We start from the raw sequence: 16,066 nt of genomic DNA, 5'->3' as shown, positions 1-16,066 counted from the left end.
TGGGCCTGGGGATCTCCCTGAATTACAGCTGATCTCCAAAGGACAGAGATCAGTTCCTCTGAGGAAAATGCCTGCTCTGGAGGATGGATGCTATGGAATTATACTCCACTGTAGTGCCTCCCCTATCCACACCCTGCCCTCTCCAGGCTCCATACTCAAATCTCCTGGAATTTTCCAACCTGGAGTTGGCATCCCTGCAAGACCTGGAACCGTCTGCCCAAGCCCCAGATAGGGTTGCCAAATCCAGATTTGGGGGGGGGGTAGAGCCTGAGAAGGGCAGGGTTTGGGGAGAAGAGGGACCCCAGTATGACACCCGACCCACCAGAGCGGACAAAACGTGTAGAAGTCTCCTGAGTCAGACCGTTGAGCCATCTTGCTTCTTACTGACATCCACTCTCAAAGACCTCAGGGTTTCCCAGACTCTGATGTGTTTAGAACTGAAGTTGCAAGAGATTACATGTGGGGCCTCTTGCAGGTAAAACAGGTGCGGTGGCACAAAGCCTTGCCCCCCCCCCGGCACTCTGTGGCACTTGCTTTCAAACAGTGTTCTGAAGAGTCCTGAAGTTATTTAGAAGTTTTCTAGCTGCTTTTCTGTCCATAGGTCACCAGAAGCAGACCCTTTTGTCTAATGCTGTCCATCATTTACTTACTTGTTTACTTACTTGATTCAGACCCTGCCTTTCTCCCCAATTGGGACCTGAAGTTGTTTACATCATACTCCTCCATTTTATACTCCCAATAACCCTGTGAGGTAGCTTCAACTGAGGGAATGTGACTGGCTGATGGTTAGCCAGCTAGCTTCTGTGGCAGAGTGGGGATTTGAACCTGGGTGTCCCAGATCCTAGTCCAACATTCTAGTCACTACACAACACTGGCTCTCCATTCTGTCCCTTCTCTTGAAATTTGCCATCACAAGGGATGTGTATATTAGAAGGAGATAAAGATGGCTGTATTGGTGTGGGGCGACAATGAAACTCAATAAACCTAGGGGACTTCTCCATGAGACCTACAGATACTGACAACATTTGTACTCCTGCTCTAAGCTGCAGCAGCTTGGAACACCACATTTAAAGTGAGGGAAGCCTCCCAACCAAACCATCTCTGCTTGCCTTATAAGCCCCTTGCTGGTGTTGCCATAAGTTGGTTACAACTTCAGGACACATCCATCCATCCATAAGCCTCAAAGCTGCCAAATTCCCTCTCTTCACTTCCAGCCCAGACTCTAACTTATTTGTCTTGTTGGGGACCCAGCAATAAGACAAGTGAGAAGAAAAGCCTCCCATTCTGCAGCTCGGCAATTTATCAGTGTCTTGCCAGTGAGGAGGAGTGCCGTATCAGGATCCCTGGGGTACAGGAGGCCACAAAACCTCTCTATTTGTTTTCATCTTGTCCCTCTCGCTTCTGTTCCTGAGTGGCTTTTAAAAAAAAATACATGTGGAATGGTGAAAGGGTTAAATAAATAGAGCTCTGGTGCCCAGAGAGGCATATGAATTTGAGAAGGACCGATGTGAAAGCTCTGGGCTTTGTGGCCCTCCTCCCCTTCCCCTGTTTTAGAGAACTGTCCCCTTTTTTTGGCTTGCCCAGTTTTGGAAGACCTGGAGCCTGTTCCTAGGAGTGCAATGGAAAGACTCCAAGTAGGAGGTGAGTTCAAGGCTTGGCTGCAGAGAATATAAAGGAGAGAAAGAAAGAGCAGGTCTATAGAGTGTCACTGCTGGGAGGTTTCTATCCCTTTGAAAGGTTTATACCTGGCACCTTTGGGGGCATCTCCCAATTTTCATTCAAACTGTAAAACAACAGTCCATGGAAAAGGCAGCCCAACAGCAGTGTCATACACAAGGGTTGCCCCCTGATGAACCAGCCCCTTGCTCCTGTGCCTTTGGCATCAGTTTGATGCATGCCCAAACTGACCGATCTACAGGCCACCTTTCGTTGTATATGTTTGGGTGGCCATTTTTGAACAAAAACAGCACATTCCTATGGCTATTCATAAACTTGGATGTCTATCGATTCTATATTTGAGAAGCTTGGGGATGGCGCATATTTTATCATTTATTTACTTATTTACATACTTCATTTATATCACACCTTGCTCTCCAAAGTCGGTCATATTGTTCTCCTCTCCTCCATTTTATACTCTCAACAACCTTGTGATATCAGTTAGGCTGAGAGTGTGTGACTGTCCCAAAGTCGCCCAGCAAGCTTCCATGGGTACAGTAGGGATTTGAACCTGGGACTGCATCACATTGGTTGTCATAGCCCTGTGAGGAAGAATAGGGTGAGTAAGGCAATTTACCTAAGGTAACCTAGTCAGCTTCAGGAAGACATGAAGCTGCTCCTTTAGATCCCACTCTAAAGCTGCTATAAAGCTCTTGTCTAACCACTGCACCACAGTGGCTCTCACCTGTGGCTTATGCTGATAGGTTTTAGAAGCTTTTCAAAAAAATTGAGCTGGGCTTGTTTCTCCATACATTGGGCTTATCAGCACTTAATTTTTTTATTATTTCTTTGTCAGAGCAAAAAATCACCCAAGGAATCAAGGTGGAAAAGCAGGATTTGGCAGGTGCCAAATCAGGGGAGGGGCCAGAGAAAGACTTTCGCATCATACAGGTTGAGGCTAGCGGAGAACTTCTGGCTGAAGCTGTCACGCATGAGATTAAGCAAGAACCTCAGGAAGAGTTGCGTCACTCTTGGGAAGCCCGAGGGCAGGAGCTGCCAAAGGGGACACAGTCTCCTCAGCGAGGATGGGAAAACCCACAGCCATCTCAGCTCCAATCAGAGAACACCAAGAAGTTCTCCTTCAAAGGATCAGGTAATGCTGAGCGGTGGCCTCATGGGGAGTGGGGGACCCCAACACCCTCAGCCCAAGAAGTAGAATCCCACCAGGCTAACGTAGCACCAATCAAGACTACAGATGAGGATGCTATTGGTTTGGAGATCTGGCGCTGGCGCTTCAGGCACTTCTGCTACTGGGAGGCCAAGGGACCTCGAGAGGCCTTCAGCCACCTCTGGGAGCTCTGCTGTCAATGGCTGAAGCCCGAGAGACACACCAAGGAAGAGATTTTAGAGCTGCTGATCCTGGAGCAGTTCCTGACTGTCCTGCCCCAGGAAATGCAAATCTGGGTGAGTGAACGCAGGCCAGAGACCTGCAGCCAGGCGGTGGCCCTAGCAGAGGACTTCTTGTTGATGCTGAAGGAGTCCGAGAGCCACAAAGAGCAGGTAAGGAGAGCATTTCATCTTGGTTGTCACAACTGGTTCAGAAGGTGGAATGGAGGCTTTGGTATCAGAAATATTCAAGGAAAAATCTGGCATAGATTCCTATTTAGCAATCTCGTCACAGGCGGGATTGTGGCCCATGGCAAGAGGAAAAGGGTACGGTTGGGGATATGTCTGCTTTATTCAAAGCAGGTGTAACCCAAGTTTGAATCCTTGGCCTCTCCAGGATTTCCAGTGCCTGAGATACAGAGCAGCTGCTTCAATAAGAACACATGTGAAACTGCCTCATATTGAATCAGACCATCGGCCCAACAAGGTCAATATTGTCTCCTCTGACTGGCAGTGGCGCTCCAGGGTGTCAGGTTGAGGTCTTTCATGTTACCTCCCATGTGATCCTTTTACCTGGAGATGCTGGGGATTGAACCTGGGACCTTCTTCCTCCAAAGCAGAGGCTCTTCCACTGAACCATGGCCCCTCCTCATACGGGAAGGCAGCACTCCTATGTTTTATTGTTTTACTTGTGAGCCGCCTCGTCTGGTGAGGCGACATACAAATAGTGAGTTAGGTGAGCCAGTGGTCTGAGCTGGTGAAAGGCAGTTTCATAGGCTCATATGAAGACTACTGTGGGTCTGGGTGGGCCCACAGCTCAGTGGTAGAGCACCCCCAACGTATGCAGAAGAGCAATGGTTGAGTCACTGTTATCTCCAGCTGAAGGTGGATCTTCTGCTTCAGAGCCTCAAGAGCTGCTGCTCAGTCTATGTAGAGTAGACTATAGTGAGCAAAATGAAGGAATGTTTCACCGTGGTATTTAAAGCAACTTTATCCGGTCACTTTCCCGCATTAGTTAGTGGATTGGAAGCCTGGAAAGTGCAAAGCAGCAAAAGCCTGAGTAAGAATCGTAGCATAGTCTATTTGAAGCTATTCAGCCTTTTGAAAAATTTTAACAAGCTATTAAAAATATCTGGAAATGAGAAATGCCTAGTTTCCATCAACTTAGGAGCAGGATTTCTTTTTTAGCTGGTTAGTTAGGGGGGAAAACCCTTCCGGGTGCTTCCTTACATTTCTGCAAATCAGAGATTTAAGACATAATGATTGACAAGGGCTCCTTCTAGGATTGCCAGTTCCAGGTTGGAAAATTCCTGCAGATTTGAGGGTGGAGCCTCGGGAGGGGACCTCACCAGGGTATAATGCCATAGAGTCCCCCCTCCAAAACAGCCATTTCCTCCAGGGCAACTGATCTCTGTTGGCTGTAGATCAGTTGTAATTCCAAGAGATCTCCAGACCGCACCTGAAGGCTCACAACCTTAGCACCTGCATTTCCTATTTCCCCTCTGGTGTGAACACAGTAATCATTTTCACAAGATACAGTGAACGCACATATAATCCGTGTACAGTGTCTACTTGACTGTTCTTTGTACAGCCACCGAGTAATTCTCATGTTACATTCAAGGCATGTAGAGCTGAACATGTGACTGAAACCCCACCTTTATCCAGACACTGATCCCTGGTTTTATTCATAAAGGGGAAACGTGTTGGCTCTTTCTTACAAACAGTTGTGCATATGTACAGGTAGGATGCACGTTTAGTCACTGTAACATGTGAACAGGGTTAGAATGTTGCGGTTGTCTCACAGATGAACAAACACACATGACGCAGCCCTTGGTAGGCCAATGGTCTGATTCAGTAGGAGGCAGCTGTGTACACCATTTGGGGAGGGGCCACGGCTGCCTTCTGCTGAATTGCGCCATTGGTCTGCTTCCACACAGTGACAATTCTCCATGCATCCTCCATGCACAGCAACAAAGCATCCACACTGCAACCTTCCCTGCACTTTCCTTACTGCAGCCCCCCATGACCACTGTGCCTCACCCCACCCACCACAAGAAGGCTTTGAAGGGCTTTTTTAAAAATCAGTAATAGCCAGCTCACTGTGGCATTACAATGCTCTTCTGCCACCATCTGCATAGGAGTACAGATCCCATGGTGAAGAAGAAGAAGAAGGAGCAGCTCACAAAAATAAGAAAAGAGGCTCACAGTTCTTGATCATTTAGAGAGAGGCATTGCTACGTTGCTAAGCCTAGGATTGTTTGCCTACTGAAAAACAGCTCCAAGAGGGCATTTTTATAATGGAATAGGACTATATTAGAACTGAATGGCTCAGGAAGATGCTTTTATAAAAGGAACTAATTTATTTTGTTTTATTTTTATTTTCTTTATTTATAGTCTGACTTTCTCACTGAGACCCAAGGCAGATTACACAATGCACGTCAATAAAATCAACAGCTAGGATATTCACTGAACAAATACAATAGGGTATGGGTTGTCAAAATTTGAAAAACATAAAAACATAAAAGCATAAATCCGAACACAGAGATGAAACATTGCTGAAACAAAGCATCATTACTTAAACATCACGTATTTAACAAAGCAGACACTACTCAGCAGGAGCATATCTACATCAGTGGACAGGACCCAGTAGAATAATCTACAGTCCCCGTCCCTTTACCAAGGCATCTCTCATGGATTGTACCACTGTATATTGTATGTGTTACCTGTTTACTGTATGTATTACACCAGTTTGGTGTAATGGTTAGGAGCTCAGGACTCTAATCTGGAGAACCGGGTTTGATTCCCCACTCCTCCACTTGAAGCCAGCTGGGTGACCTTGGGTCAGTCACAGCTTCCCGGAGCTCTCTCTGCCCCACCCACCTCTCAGGGTGTTTGTTGTGGGGATAATAATGGCATCCTTTGTAAACTGCTCTGAGTGGGTGTTAAGTTGTCCTGAAGGGCGGTATATAAATCGAATGTTATTATTACGTTATTATTACCCTGCTCTCACTGCATTGTTTTCTACTTGCATAATACAATTTTCTTTATTGCTTAACATATTATGTCTAACACTGCATGCCTTGTTTCAGATTTCTGTACCCTAGTCCTGTTACTCTGCTTATTGGATGCCTCATTCTACTAATTGTATCCGTAAGCCTTGTAAAAATATTTGATCACAGAAAAAAAACCACTGCCCTATAGAGGGAGAAGCTTTGAAAGAGAGACTGAGGAGTGACTGCTTGGCAACGGGGTGGTTGGAGGATGGCAGTTGGAAGACAAGAGGTGAAAGCTCTGGGGGGATGTCCAAGAGGAGGGAGCCTGGAGAGACGGAGGGGGGAAAGTTGGATGAAGAGTGATCCTCATCAGGTGTGGGCCTTCTGAGGAAGTGTTGCTGCTGTTATGAGAAGCCCTTACTTCTTGGTGCCATAAAGAGGACATTTTCCATCCAGCCTCTACACTGTCCTGAAGAGTGTGAATGGGAGCTCAAAGACTGAGGGCCAAACTACAAGTGATGCCTGACACTAGTTGGACACTTGTCAGCTTCCCTCAAGTTTTGATGAGAAATGTAGGCATCCTGGTCTTGCAGCTTGGTTCTCCGACTGCTGTCCAATGGACTTTTCAACTGTCACTTGTCCAACATTCCGCCAAGCTGCCTACATTTCCCATCAAAACTTGAGGGAAGCTGACAAGTGTCCAACCTGTGCCTTTTGTCACTTGTAGTTTGGCCCTGAGACTCAAGTAGTCCTTCATTGTGGGTTTCTTAATTTATTTTACTGGTGACAGTGTTTGTTTGAAACTCCAGGTTTTATTCCCCTGGATTACCCCCCTCACCTTTAAATAAAAGGTTTTATCTGTAAAAACAGCAGTTCAGAGGTTGAATGGGGCATCCACACCCCTTCAACAGTGACCTGACCCTTTTTAGGCTAAAAAAAGAGTTACGTATTGATTTACACAAATTGTGTAATCTTCATTGAGTCTCAGTGGAAAAGGTAGTCTGTAAGTAAAGTGAATAAATAAGACACAGAAGGGGAAGAGAAAATGTTATGTCTGTGTTTGTGACAATTTTTTTGCAACTGGTGCTAAGCTAGCAGTGTCTGCATTTATCTCTCAAGCCTTGCCTAACTTTTGCTATGATCTTTGTTTCAGGCCCCAAGGATACCTGGAAGAGAGCCATCAGAAATGGTAAAGAGTCAGCTCTCCAAGGAACCCATGCTGGAGGTCAATGGAGAGACCACCTTTCCTGGTAAGGCTGCAACGTCCAGGCACTTGCAATGGGTAGGATAATTCTGTCTCCTGACATTCAGGGTGTGATGACTATCTGTTGTGTTTTCACCCTCCTCTTCTTCCAAGGAGCTCAGGGCACTAGCACACACAGTTCCTCCCTTCACTCTTATCAGGGCTTTTTTTCTGGGAAAAGAGGTGGTGGAACTCAGTGGGTTGCCCTCAGAGAAAATGGTCACATGGCTGGTGGCCCCGCCCCCTGATCTCCAGACAGAGGGGAGTTGAGATTGCCATGGCGCGGAGGGCAATCTCAACTCCCCTCTGTCTGGAGATCAGGGGGCGGGGCCACCAGCCATGTGACCATTTTCAAGAGGTTCCGGAACTCCGTTCCACCACGTTCCAGCTGAAAAAAAGCCCTGACTCTTATTGTTATTGTTGCCAGTTCTGTTTTCTTTTCCTTGTGAGTTGCCTCATGCAGGTCTGGAGAGGTGACGTACAAAATCCCTAAATAAATAAACCACACTAGCCATTCTCTTTCCTACTGAATCCTGGGTAATGTAAAATGTACTGGGGGTAAGGGGTGCTCCCCTCCCCATATCTCTCTCTCAGAACCCTGACCAAATAACAACACTCAAGATTCTTTGGGAGAAACCATTCCAGTTACAATGGTACAAAATCAGAGTACACTTGTAAGGTGGAGAGTCCTATCCAATTGCTAGGGTTTCCAATCTCCTGGAGGGGCCTGGAGATCTCTGGGAATTACAATGGGTCTCCAGACTACAGAAATCAGTCCCCCTGGACGAAATGGCTGCTTTGGAGGGTGGGTTCATTGGCATTATACCCTGCTGAGGTCTCTTCCCTCTAGGGTTGCCAACTTCATGCTCTCTTCCCCAAACTCTACCCTCCACAAGCTCCACCCCCAAATCTCCTGGAATTTCCCAATCCAGGGATGGCAGCTCTACCAGTGACTATGTTTCGTTTCTGAACATCTTATGCCAGCTTTGAGTTTGCTGTGTGTGTGTGTGTTCTCTGTTTGGAGGCTTCCTATTTCCTTTTTCCTAGTCACAATTGGATTTCCTAATGACTCTGTTTATTCCAGCAGATGATTGGCAAGTAATTGTAAAAGAGGAAGAGGCAGATATTCAGCTGGAAGGACCGAAAGAAGTGGGCACACCTGGAGCATTATGGGAAGTTAAAGAAGGGAAGTTTTTCCAAGTTCCTGAGAGGCAGCCGATATGCAATAGTTTCCCTGGCCCTGAAAATTACCAGGGGAACCATCCCTGGAAGACAACAGAGCAAACTTTTCTTGGTGAGGGAACTGGGAAAAATTTGCATGAAAGGACCTTGCATGAAGGAGTATGCAGACGTAAGAGGAAAAAGGCAGGTGCTGATTGTGGGAAAAGTCTCTGCCAGAGTTTGAACATTCTTGAATATCAGCAAAGTCAAACAGGAGAAAGACCATACAAATCCCCTGAATGGGGCAAGAGCTTTAAGCTTAAACTGCATCTTAATATGTGTGAAAGAACGCACACCAGAGGGACACCCTCCATATGGTCAGACTTTGGGAAAAGGTTCCCTCAGCCTCATGAAGTTTCTAGTCCTCAGGAGATCCACACAAAAGCAAATCAGCATATATGTTCCGAGTGCGGGAGAACTTTTAGCAGGCAATCCCACCTCTTGATACATCAGAGAATGCATACTGGAGAAAAACCTTACACATGCTCAGAATGTGGGAAAAGCTTCAGTTACAGCTCAGTCCTTACAGAACATGAAAGAATTCACACGGGGGAGAAGCCCTACGAGTGTTCAGACTGTGGGCAAAGCTTCAGCCGCAGATCATATCTCATTCAGCATGAAAGAACCCACACCGGAGTGAAACCGTATGCATGCACAGAGTGTCAGAAATGTTTCACCCGTCGCAGTGGTCTTCTTCGTCATCAGAAACTCCACATGGCCAAGAAGCCATGCTGATTCCAGCACCTTTTCAAAACTTATGTTCACAGGCATGGGAAAACATTGTGCGGTTTTACAAATACGGTTGTCTGTAGACTGTGTATTTAAGCAAAACACCGTTTGCTTAAGAACTTAAGGCCTTTTCCCGTATCTTTATCCTGTTACAGTGTAGTAGTTAACAGATGATGATTGTGTTGGGTTCGAATGTAGCGTCTGCCATGAGCTCACTTCAAGGATCCCTTTCTTTCTTGGTCTCAAACCACACTCTGCAATTTATGGATAATAGTACTGACCTACCTTACTGGGTTGTTGTAAGGATAATGTCTGTCAGGCACTTTGAACACTCAAACCAGTGCTGCTTGGTGGTTTGAGTGTCTGGTTAGGACTGGTGAGATCTGGGTCCAAATTTTCACTCAGTCATGAAGCCCACTTGGTGAACATGGGCCAGTCACTCTTTCTCAGCCTACCTAACCTGTTACCCAAATAGGAGGTCTCCTTAATTGCTTGGGAGGAATTAGCATTAAGGAGATAAGCGAGAGGAGGTAACTAGGAATCTCAACCAATGTTTATGGGGATTATTCTCTGAGAGAACTCTCAAATAAATCAGGCAGATATTCAACTGGAAAGGTTTTTTATTAAAGAGAAAATAAAAAGGGCAAACACACAGAAAATCACACACAGCATGTATACAAGGCTAACAAAGGAAATTTCGGAGGAAAGTGGGAGAAATTTATTTATTTATTTACTTACTTAAATTTATAGTCCGCCCTCCCCAACCAAGTGGGCTCAGGGCGGAAAGCAGTTTAGAGAAAGCGATAATTACTAGTCTCGAAGAGGATTGGGTCTGCAGAGGCAGCAAAATGACCAGTGTTTCATGGAGAAGAGTCTCAAGCGAACTTAAGGGTGGGTGTATGGATCCAGAACACACACACTCAGCACATAGCTAGGGGAGCCCAACTATAAGGTGAAATGCTCCCTGGGGCAAGCTTGACATCTTGCTCTAAAAAACAATGGGTTAATGATTTCTCCTGAGATAAAAGAAGAAGTTGGCAGAGGCTTGATGGTTCCTATCTGGGACAGACTATGGTGAAAATATTGCTTGATGACCTGGAAAGCACTGGATGGGAAAACTACCAGGTTTGCTGAATAGCTTTGATTATGGTAGGTTGGTGAGGGGGAAGTTTAGCAGGGCGTTGATGGGATTAGATAAGGGTTTTCTTAAGAAACCTCATTATCTCTCCAGGGAGTGGAGGGGCCGTCAGTCAGTCAACCTCCTCTGACTCATGTTCTGGTAGCTTTCCAGGCTCCTGCCCAGCTGCCATCCACTCTGGGCCAGGCAGTGCTTTGGACTTAAGAGGGGCATTTATGGTATTCCATTAATAAACTGTCCCCTTAGTGTGAGGAAGCAGTCTGACTGCTAAGAAACCAACCTCACAGGGATATCATAAAGGCAAAATGGAGGAAGGGGAGAATGTTGTGAGACCTTTATGTCCCCATTGGGAAGAAAGGCAGAATATTGATGAAGTAAATAAAATAATAGTAATAAACAAATGGAGGCAGAGAGAAACATGTATGTGTTACCACAGCAAGCTTGTAAACATACGTTCAGACTGGCACAGGGAATTAGTTTGTGTGTTTGCGCAGGGAGCAGAAAACAGGGATCTTTTACCTAAAGAGGTGGTTGTGACTATTGTGTTCAGCAGAAAAAGAATGACAGAGAGGAGATGTAAAAGTTTAGTTATTGGCCCTATCCTAGATAGCCCAAGTAGGTCCAGGCTAGGGTTATCAGTTCCCTGGGGGGCAGAGGTGGAGAATGGAGGGGTCATGAGGGCACTTACCTTGCGGGCACACACTCTGGAACACCTAATGCTGCACCAGGAATAACATCATTCCTGGCAGGACGCTGAAATGATGGGTTGTGCCAGGGCTGGTTGAGTAAAAATTGGGTCCAAACACTAAACTGAAGGCCGATTTTCACGCAATCTGCCCCCACTGTGACCCATTACTTCTGCGTTGTCCAGGAATGACATAATTCCTGGCTTGGCAAAGGGATGATCCAGAGCATGCGAGAGCACATTTCCTCACCACCACTGCATTCTTGCACCTCCCCCCCCTACACTGGCTAGATGGGAAGTGGCGGGGGATGGAGGCTGGGTGCAGGGGATCCCCCATCTCCACCAGGGGACTGGCAATCCTAAAATCAGTCCTAGTTAGTAATTGGATGGGAGACCTCCAAAGAAGACCAAGGTTATGGAGGCAGGCAATGGCAAACCACCTCTGTTACTCTCTTGCCTTGAAATCTCAGTAGGGGTTGCCTTAAGTCAGCTATGACTTGAAGACACTTTCCATCACCACCATGGAGTTTATTAAGGGATTTGGAACAATATTTGGGAGGGGGAAATTTATCCTAAGCAACTGCTAGCAATACTGAAAATCAAGGCACAGACAAACAGCACATTCCTTATCACAGCAACAACCAGCAATCAACCAGAGTGTCTCCAGTTTGGAGCAAGAGCCACTTTTAATCTAGAGGTGTGAACGTGGGCAAAAATTGGAAACAGGACAGAGGAAAAATAAGTGTCCGATCTTCAAGTTATGAGGCCTTAAAAAGCAGAGTGAAGCCAATGCCAGCTCTCTGTGTAGTGCAGTGTGGGTTGGAAAATAGGGAGAGATTAAGATGGGGAGCAAAGACATACGTCTCCTATTCTGTGTAGAAGTCAGGTTGGAAGAAGGAAAGGCCCAGGGTGTTGAGAGCCTGAGCTGCAGCCAAGTTGAAGCCATGAGTATACTCATTTAAGGCTCTAAAGCCAGACTAGCTATAGTATTTTGGGAGCATAGCATAACATGAGTTCTTTTCAGAACCCCCAAAATTGCAATAGAGAATAAAGGAGTAGCATGGGAGTTAGGAGAATTATTGGGAGAAAACCATAGAACTTTGGTTCTATGAATAAACCCTGTTTGCACAAGTTGCCCTCCCCATTTTCTTCCACTAACAAACTGCTTCCCCAAAAGTTGTATTTGGAAGCAAGATCCATATTGAGACACAAAACACGGTGATTGCTCCCCATGCTCTGTGCTTGCTTCACGGGGTCTGGGACTTGCTGCTGATGTTATACAGACAATATGTATATTCAGGCTGGGAGGGAGCCGTATGCAGACAAAGGGAGGAGCAACATAACAAATCCTCAAAGACTTACAGAAGGATAGTTTTGCATGCTATAGGTGCCAGGATCCATCTCCAGCTGTCCTGAATAGCATAGTGAAGACTGACTTCAGTCAAAGAACCACCAATTCAGCCAGCGATGCTTTCCCTAGCACGTATGTATAGCCATGAAAAGCACAGAAACAGCTGACAAACCTTTATGTTCCACTGTATTCTCTTTGATCTAGAGGAGTTAGCCGTGTTAGTCTGTAGTAGCAAAACAGAAAAGAGTCAAGTAGCACCTTTAAGACTAACCAACTTTACTGTAGCATAAGCTTTCGAGAATCACAGTTCTCTTCATCAGACGAAGAGAACTGTGATTCTCGAAAGCTTATGCTACAGTAAAGTTGGTTAATCTTAAAGGTGCTACTTGACTCTTTTCTGTTTTGTATTCTCTTTGACTCCATCTGCTTCTAAACTTGGGGCTTCTCTTTTGCCCTTTGCTTTTGTCTGCTTTCCCTCCTCAAAACACTGAATTCATTGTTGTCTTCCCCTTGCCCTCTGGTTTCTTCATACCTCCTTTCTGAGGTCACCTGCTTCCCTAATAACATTTCCTATATGTTTTCTGAATTCAGTAGGCTTTCATTCTGAGTTTAGATTTCACTCTTAATGTCAAACAATTCTCTTACATAGGCCGAACAGGCCCCAGCAGCTATATATTCAGTTGCTTGGCAACCTGCAATTTGGATTACTTTATGCAAATAAGTCTAAGAATAGATGGGATTAATCTATTGGGTCATGATAGAATTTTTGATACAAGGACAGGCTGATGATGTTTCCCTGTTGCTGCTAAGGCTTCTATTACAGTGCAGCAGCCATGGAGCTTCCACGTGGCAGGTTTTTCTGCATTTACCTTGCCTCGGTTCCCCAGCAGCAGCCATCACCACGAGGTCTGCCCCACCAAGTCTTTCCCAGTTTTTTTTAAACCAGCAATTGAAAATCATTATAAAAATATAACAATCTGTGTATCAGATTATCTGAATTTCCAGCTTGCATGTTTTTAAAAAGTAAATCTTTAGCCCCTTTCATTGCAGAGATATGCCTTTCCCCTTATATCTCTGCAACAAAAGAGGCTAGATGATTACTTTTTAAAAAATTAAAACTGGAATTTAGAGAATCTGATACACAAATTGTTATTTCTCTATGAAGATATACTAATAATCACTTGACAGTTAAAAAAACCCTGAAAGGACTTGTGGTTGGAGAAGGAAACAGCATCTGAAGGGCAGGGAAAGTGGCTGCCATGGGGGCAGAGCCAGGAAAATCAGTTTTCCCGCCCACATGGCAGCCACGCAAGCATTACTGCAATCTTCCCCAGAATTCTCAGCCAAGTAGGTTTGTATACACTGAACTCAGACATCCTCTCTTACAGAGACAGCACATATGTGTGTACGCTTCTTCCACATGTGGACACCATGCTCATGAACTAACAATCACATGGGGTTGAGGTAGTCAGCTTGTCTGGGGGGAAATGTTCTGTCCCTTTAATATTCATGTAGAAATTGGCACCTGAAGCTTTTCCTGGCCTGGAGGTAAATAAATTCACCTGGTAAGTTTGATATAGTTTAGAATGTCAGACTACGATCTAATAGAACCAGGTTTAAATCCTTACTCTGCCATAGTAGCTTGCAGGGTGACCTGTGGCAAGTCACACTCTCACTGGAACCTACTTCACAGGCTTGTTGTGGGGATAAGATGGAGAAGAAAATTATGTAAGCCACCTTGGGTCCCTGAGAAAGGTGGGTGGGTGAGAAAGAAAGAAAGAAAGAAAGAAAGAAAGAAAGAAAGAAAGAAAGAAAGAAAAAGAAAAAGATCCCATTAAGCTTCCATTACACCTTTTCAACAGTGGTAATTACTACTCTGGATTCTCCATCTTTCCTTGTCATCATCTTGGCACCTGGCCTTCTGTTGTGATGGTTGCCTATAGTAACAGGGCCTACAGCATTCCAGAAGCCCCAAGCCATCACAATTTCCTTCTGTGGTGAGCTGTGGTTGAGCATCCTCTAACTGGGCCTGTGGATTCCCTGCAAAGCGTCCTGTTCAAGAGACCTGAGGTCATACAAAAGCTCCCATCTGTATCCATCAGGTTGTTGATATTCCCCCCACCCCTAGCAGCAGCTCTGTACCTTTGGGCAGCCACAGGACAGATAGAAATTAATGACTGGAGAAGAGGACTGCCACCCACTTGTAATTATAATCCTTAGTACTACACATATACTTCCTCTCTCTTTAATTAGTACATTGTTATCCCAGCTTTCCTCCAAGGATCACAGGGTAGCACTAATCATTCTCCCCCCCTCCATTTTATCTTCACAACACCCTTGTGGTGTAGGGCAGGTTGAGAAAGGGAGGTGCCGTGGCTTACTGGCTGAGCCCCTGCTTTTAATGCAGAAGGTACCAGTTTCAATCCCCGGTGTCTCCAGCTAAAAGGATGAGGTCTGGAGAGTAAGGTGATGCAGATTGACTGGCCCAAGATTATCCAGTGAGGTTTGTGGTGGAGAGTGGATTTGAACTTGACACTCCTAGATCCTAGTCTGACACCATATATTACTGCATATTCATAATTGGGGTTATTAAATTTGCATATTATAGGTAGCAGTGATGTGCCTTAGAAAACTCTGCTCACTAGAGGACATGAAAATAGGCCTTGCCTACGTATGTACATATAACATGACTTTGCAGTGAGAAAAGACAATTAGACCTGCTTTGAAAAGTGCGGGAAGAGTAGAAATCAGCCTGTTTAATCAATTCAGAAACTCTGCATATGCTCATTTAAAGCTGCCTTTATGTTTTACACGTCAGAAACTCAGCAGAGGCACATTTCAAGCCGTCTTTTTCACATATGTTGGCTCACAAGGGAAGAAAGTCCACAAAGTCCGTGAATTCAGCAGAACGGTAATTTTCAAGTAGCCCCGGTTTCTGGCAGCTGCAGTAGGCGTAGCCTGTGAATGGAGCAGGATGGGGACCGTTGAAGCTCAAAGACAAAGTCCACCCTCCAAAGTAGCCATTTTCTCCAGGTGAACTAATCTCTGTTGTAATTCCAGGAAGTCTCCAGGTCCCATCTGGAGGGTGGCAACCAAGGAATATCATATGCTTCTGATTTCTGTTTCTCATCTCTTGAGAATTTTTATGGCTTTTTGTGTCTTTGAATTTTGTTGATTTTTTTTTTTAACAAGTATGCCTTGATGAATTTTCTGAAAAGTGAGGTACAAAATTTTTCAAACAAATTGTCTTCCCGTATACTCTCTGCCCGGCTTGCTGCCCTCTCTATGCCTCCCAGAAACCGGCGATCTGGCTTTTCCTCTTGAACGCGCAATGCATCATGCCATCCCGGAAAATACATTGTCTTTCGAAGGGGTTAAACGCACAGAGCTGGCCTGTCTAGAAAGTCACAGCAAGCGAGGCAAAAAAAAAAAAAAAAAGCGATAGAAGCGAGGCAAAAAAAAAAAAAAGCGAAGGACGCCTTCCTGCTTCCTGTCCCTCTCCCGCCTGCCGTTAGTGGGAACTTGACTATTGGATTTGTCATTATTTTGGTTTATTTCCCCAGCCAGGGAGCTCCTTTAGGGAGCGGCTGGTCGCCACAGGGGGTGCAATGCAAAGAAAGGGTGAGTGTCCAGCGAAGAGCAGGCGGCTTGCATGAAGGGCGGC

The 16,066-nt window shown here is 45.4% G+C and overlaps 1 protein-coding gene across 1 annotated transcript; it reads left to right on the top strand.

The window, feature by feature from the left end:
• The first annotated feature begins 1,619 nt into the window (after window positions 1–1,619).
• LOC129327775 (zinc finger protein 397-like) lies at window positions 1,620–9,234 on the top strand. Its single transcript, XM_054976531.1, has 4 exons — window positions 1,620–1,641; window positions 2,513–3,216; window positions 7,189–7,285; window positions 8,363–9,234. Exons 1-4 carry the CDS (start codon window positions 1,620–1,622, stop codon window positions 9,232–9,234), a joined length of 1,695 nt encoding a protein of 564 aa, XP_054832506.1.
• Window positions 9,235–16,066: the final 6,832 nt, after the last annotated feature.

Source organism: Eublepharis macularius, chromosome 4, assembly GCF_028583425.1.
Source record: "Eublepharis macularius isolate TG4126 chromosome 4, MPM_Emac_v1.0, whole genome shotgun sequence".
Classification (NCBI taxonomy): domain Eukaryota; kingdom Metazoa; phylum Chordata; class Lepidosauria; order Squamata; family Eublepharidae; genus Eublepharis; species Eublepharis macularius.
This window is presented reverse-complemented; position numbering and strand designations above follow the sequence as displayed.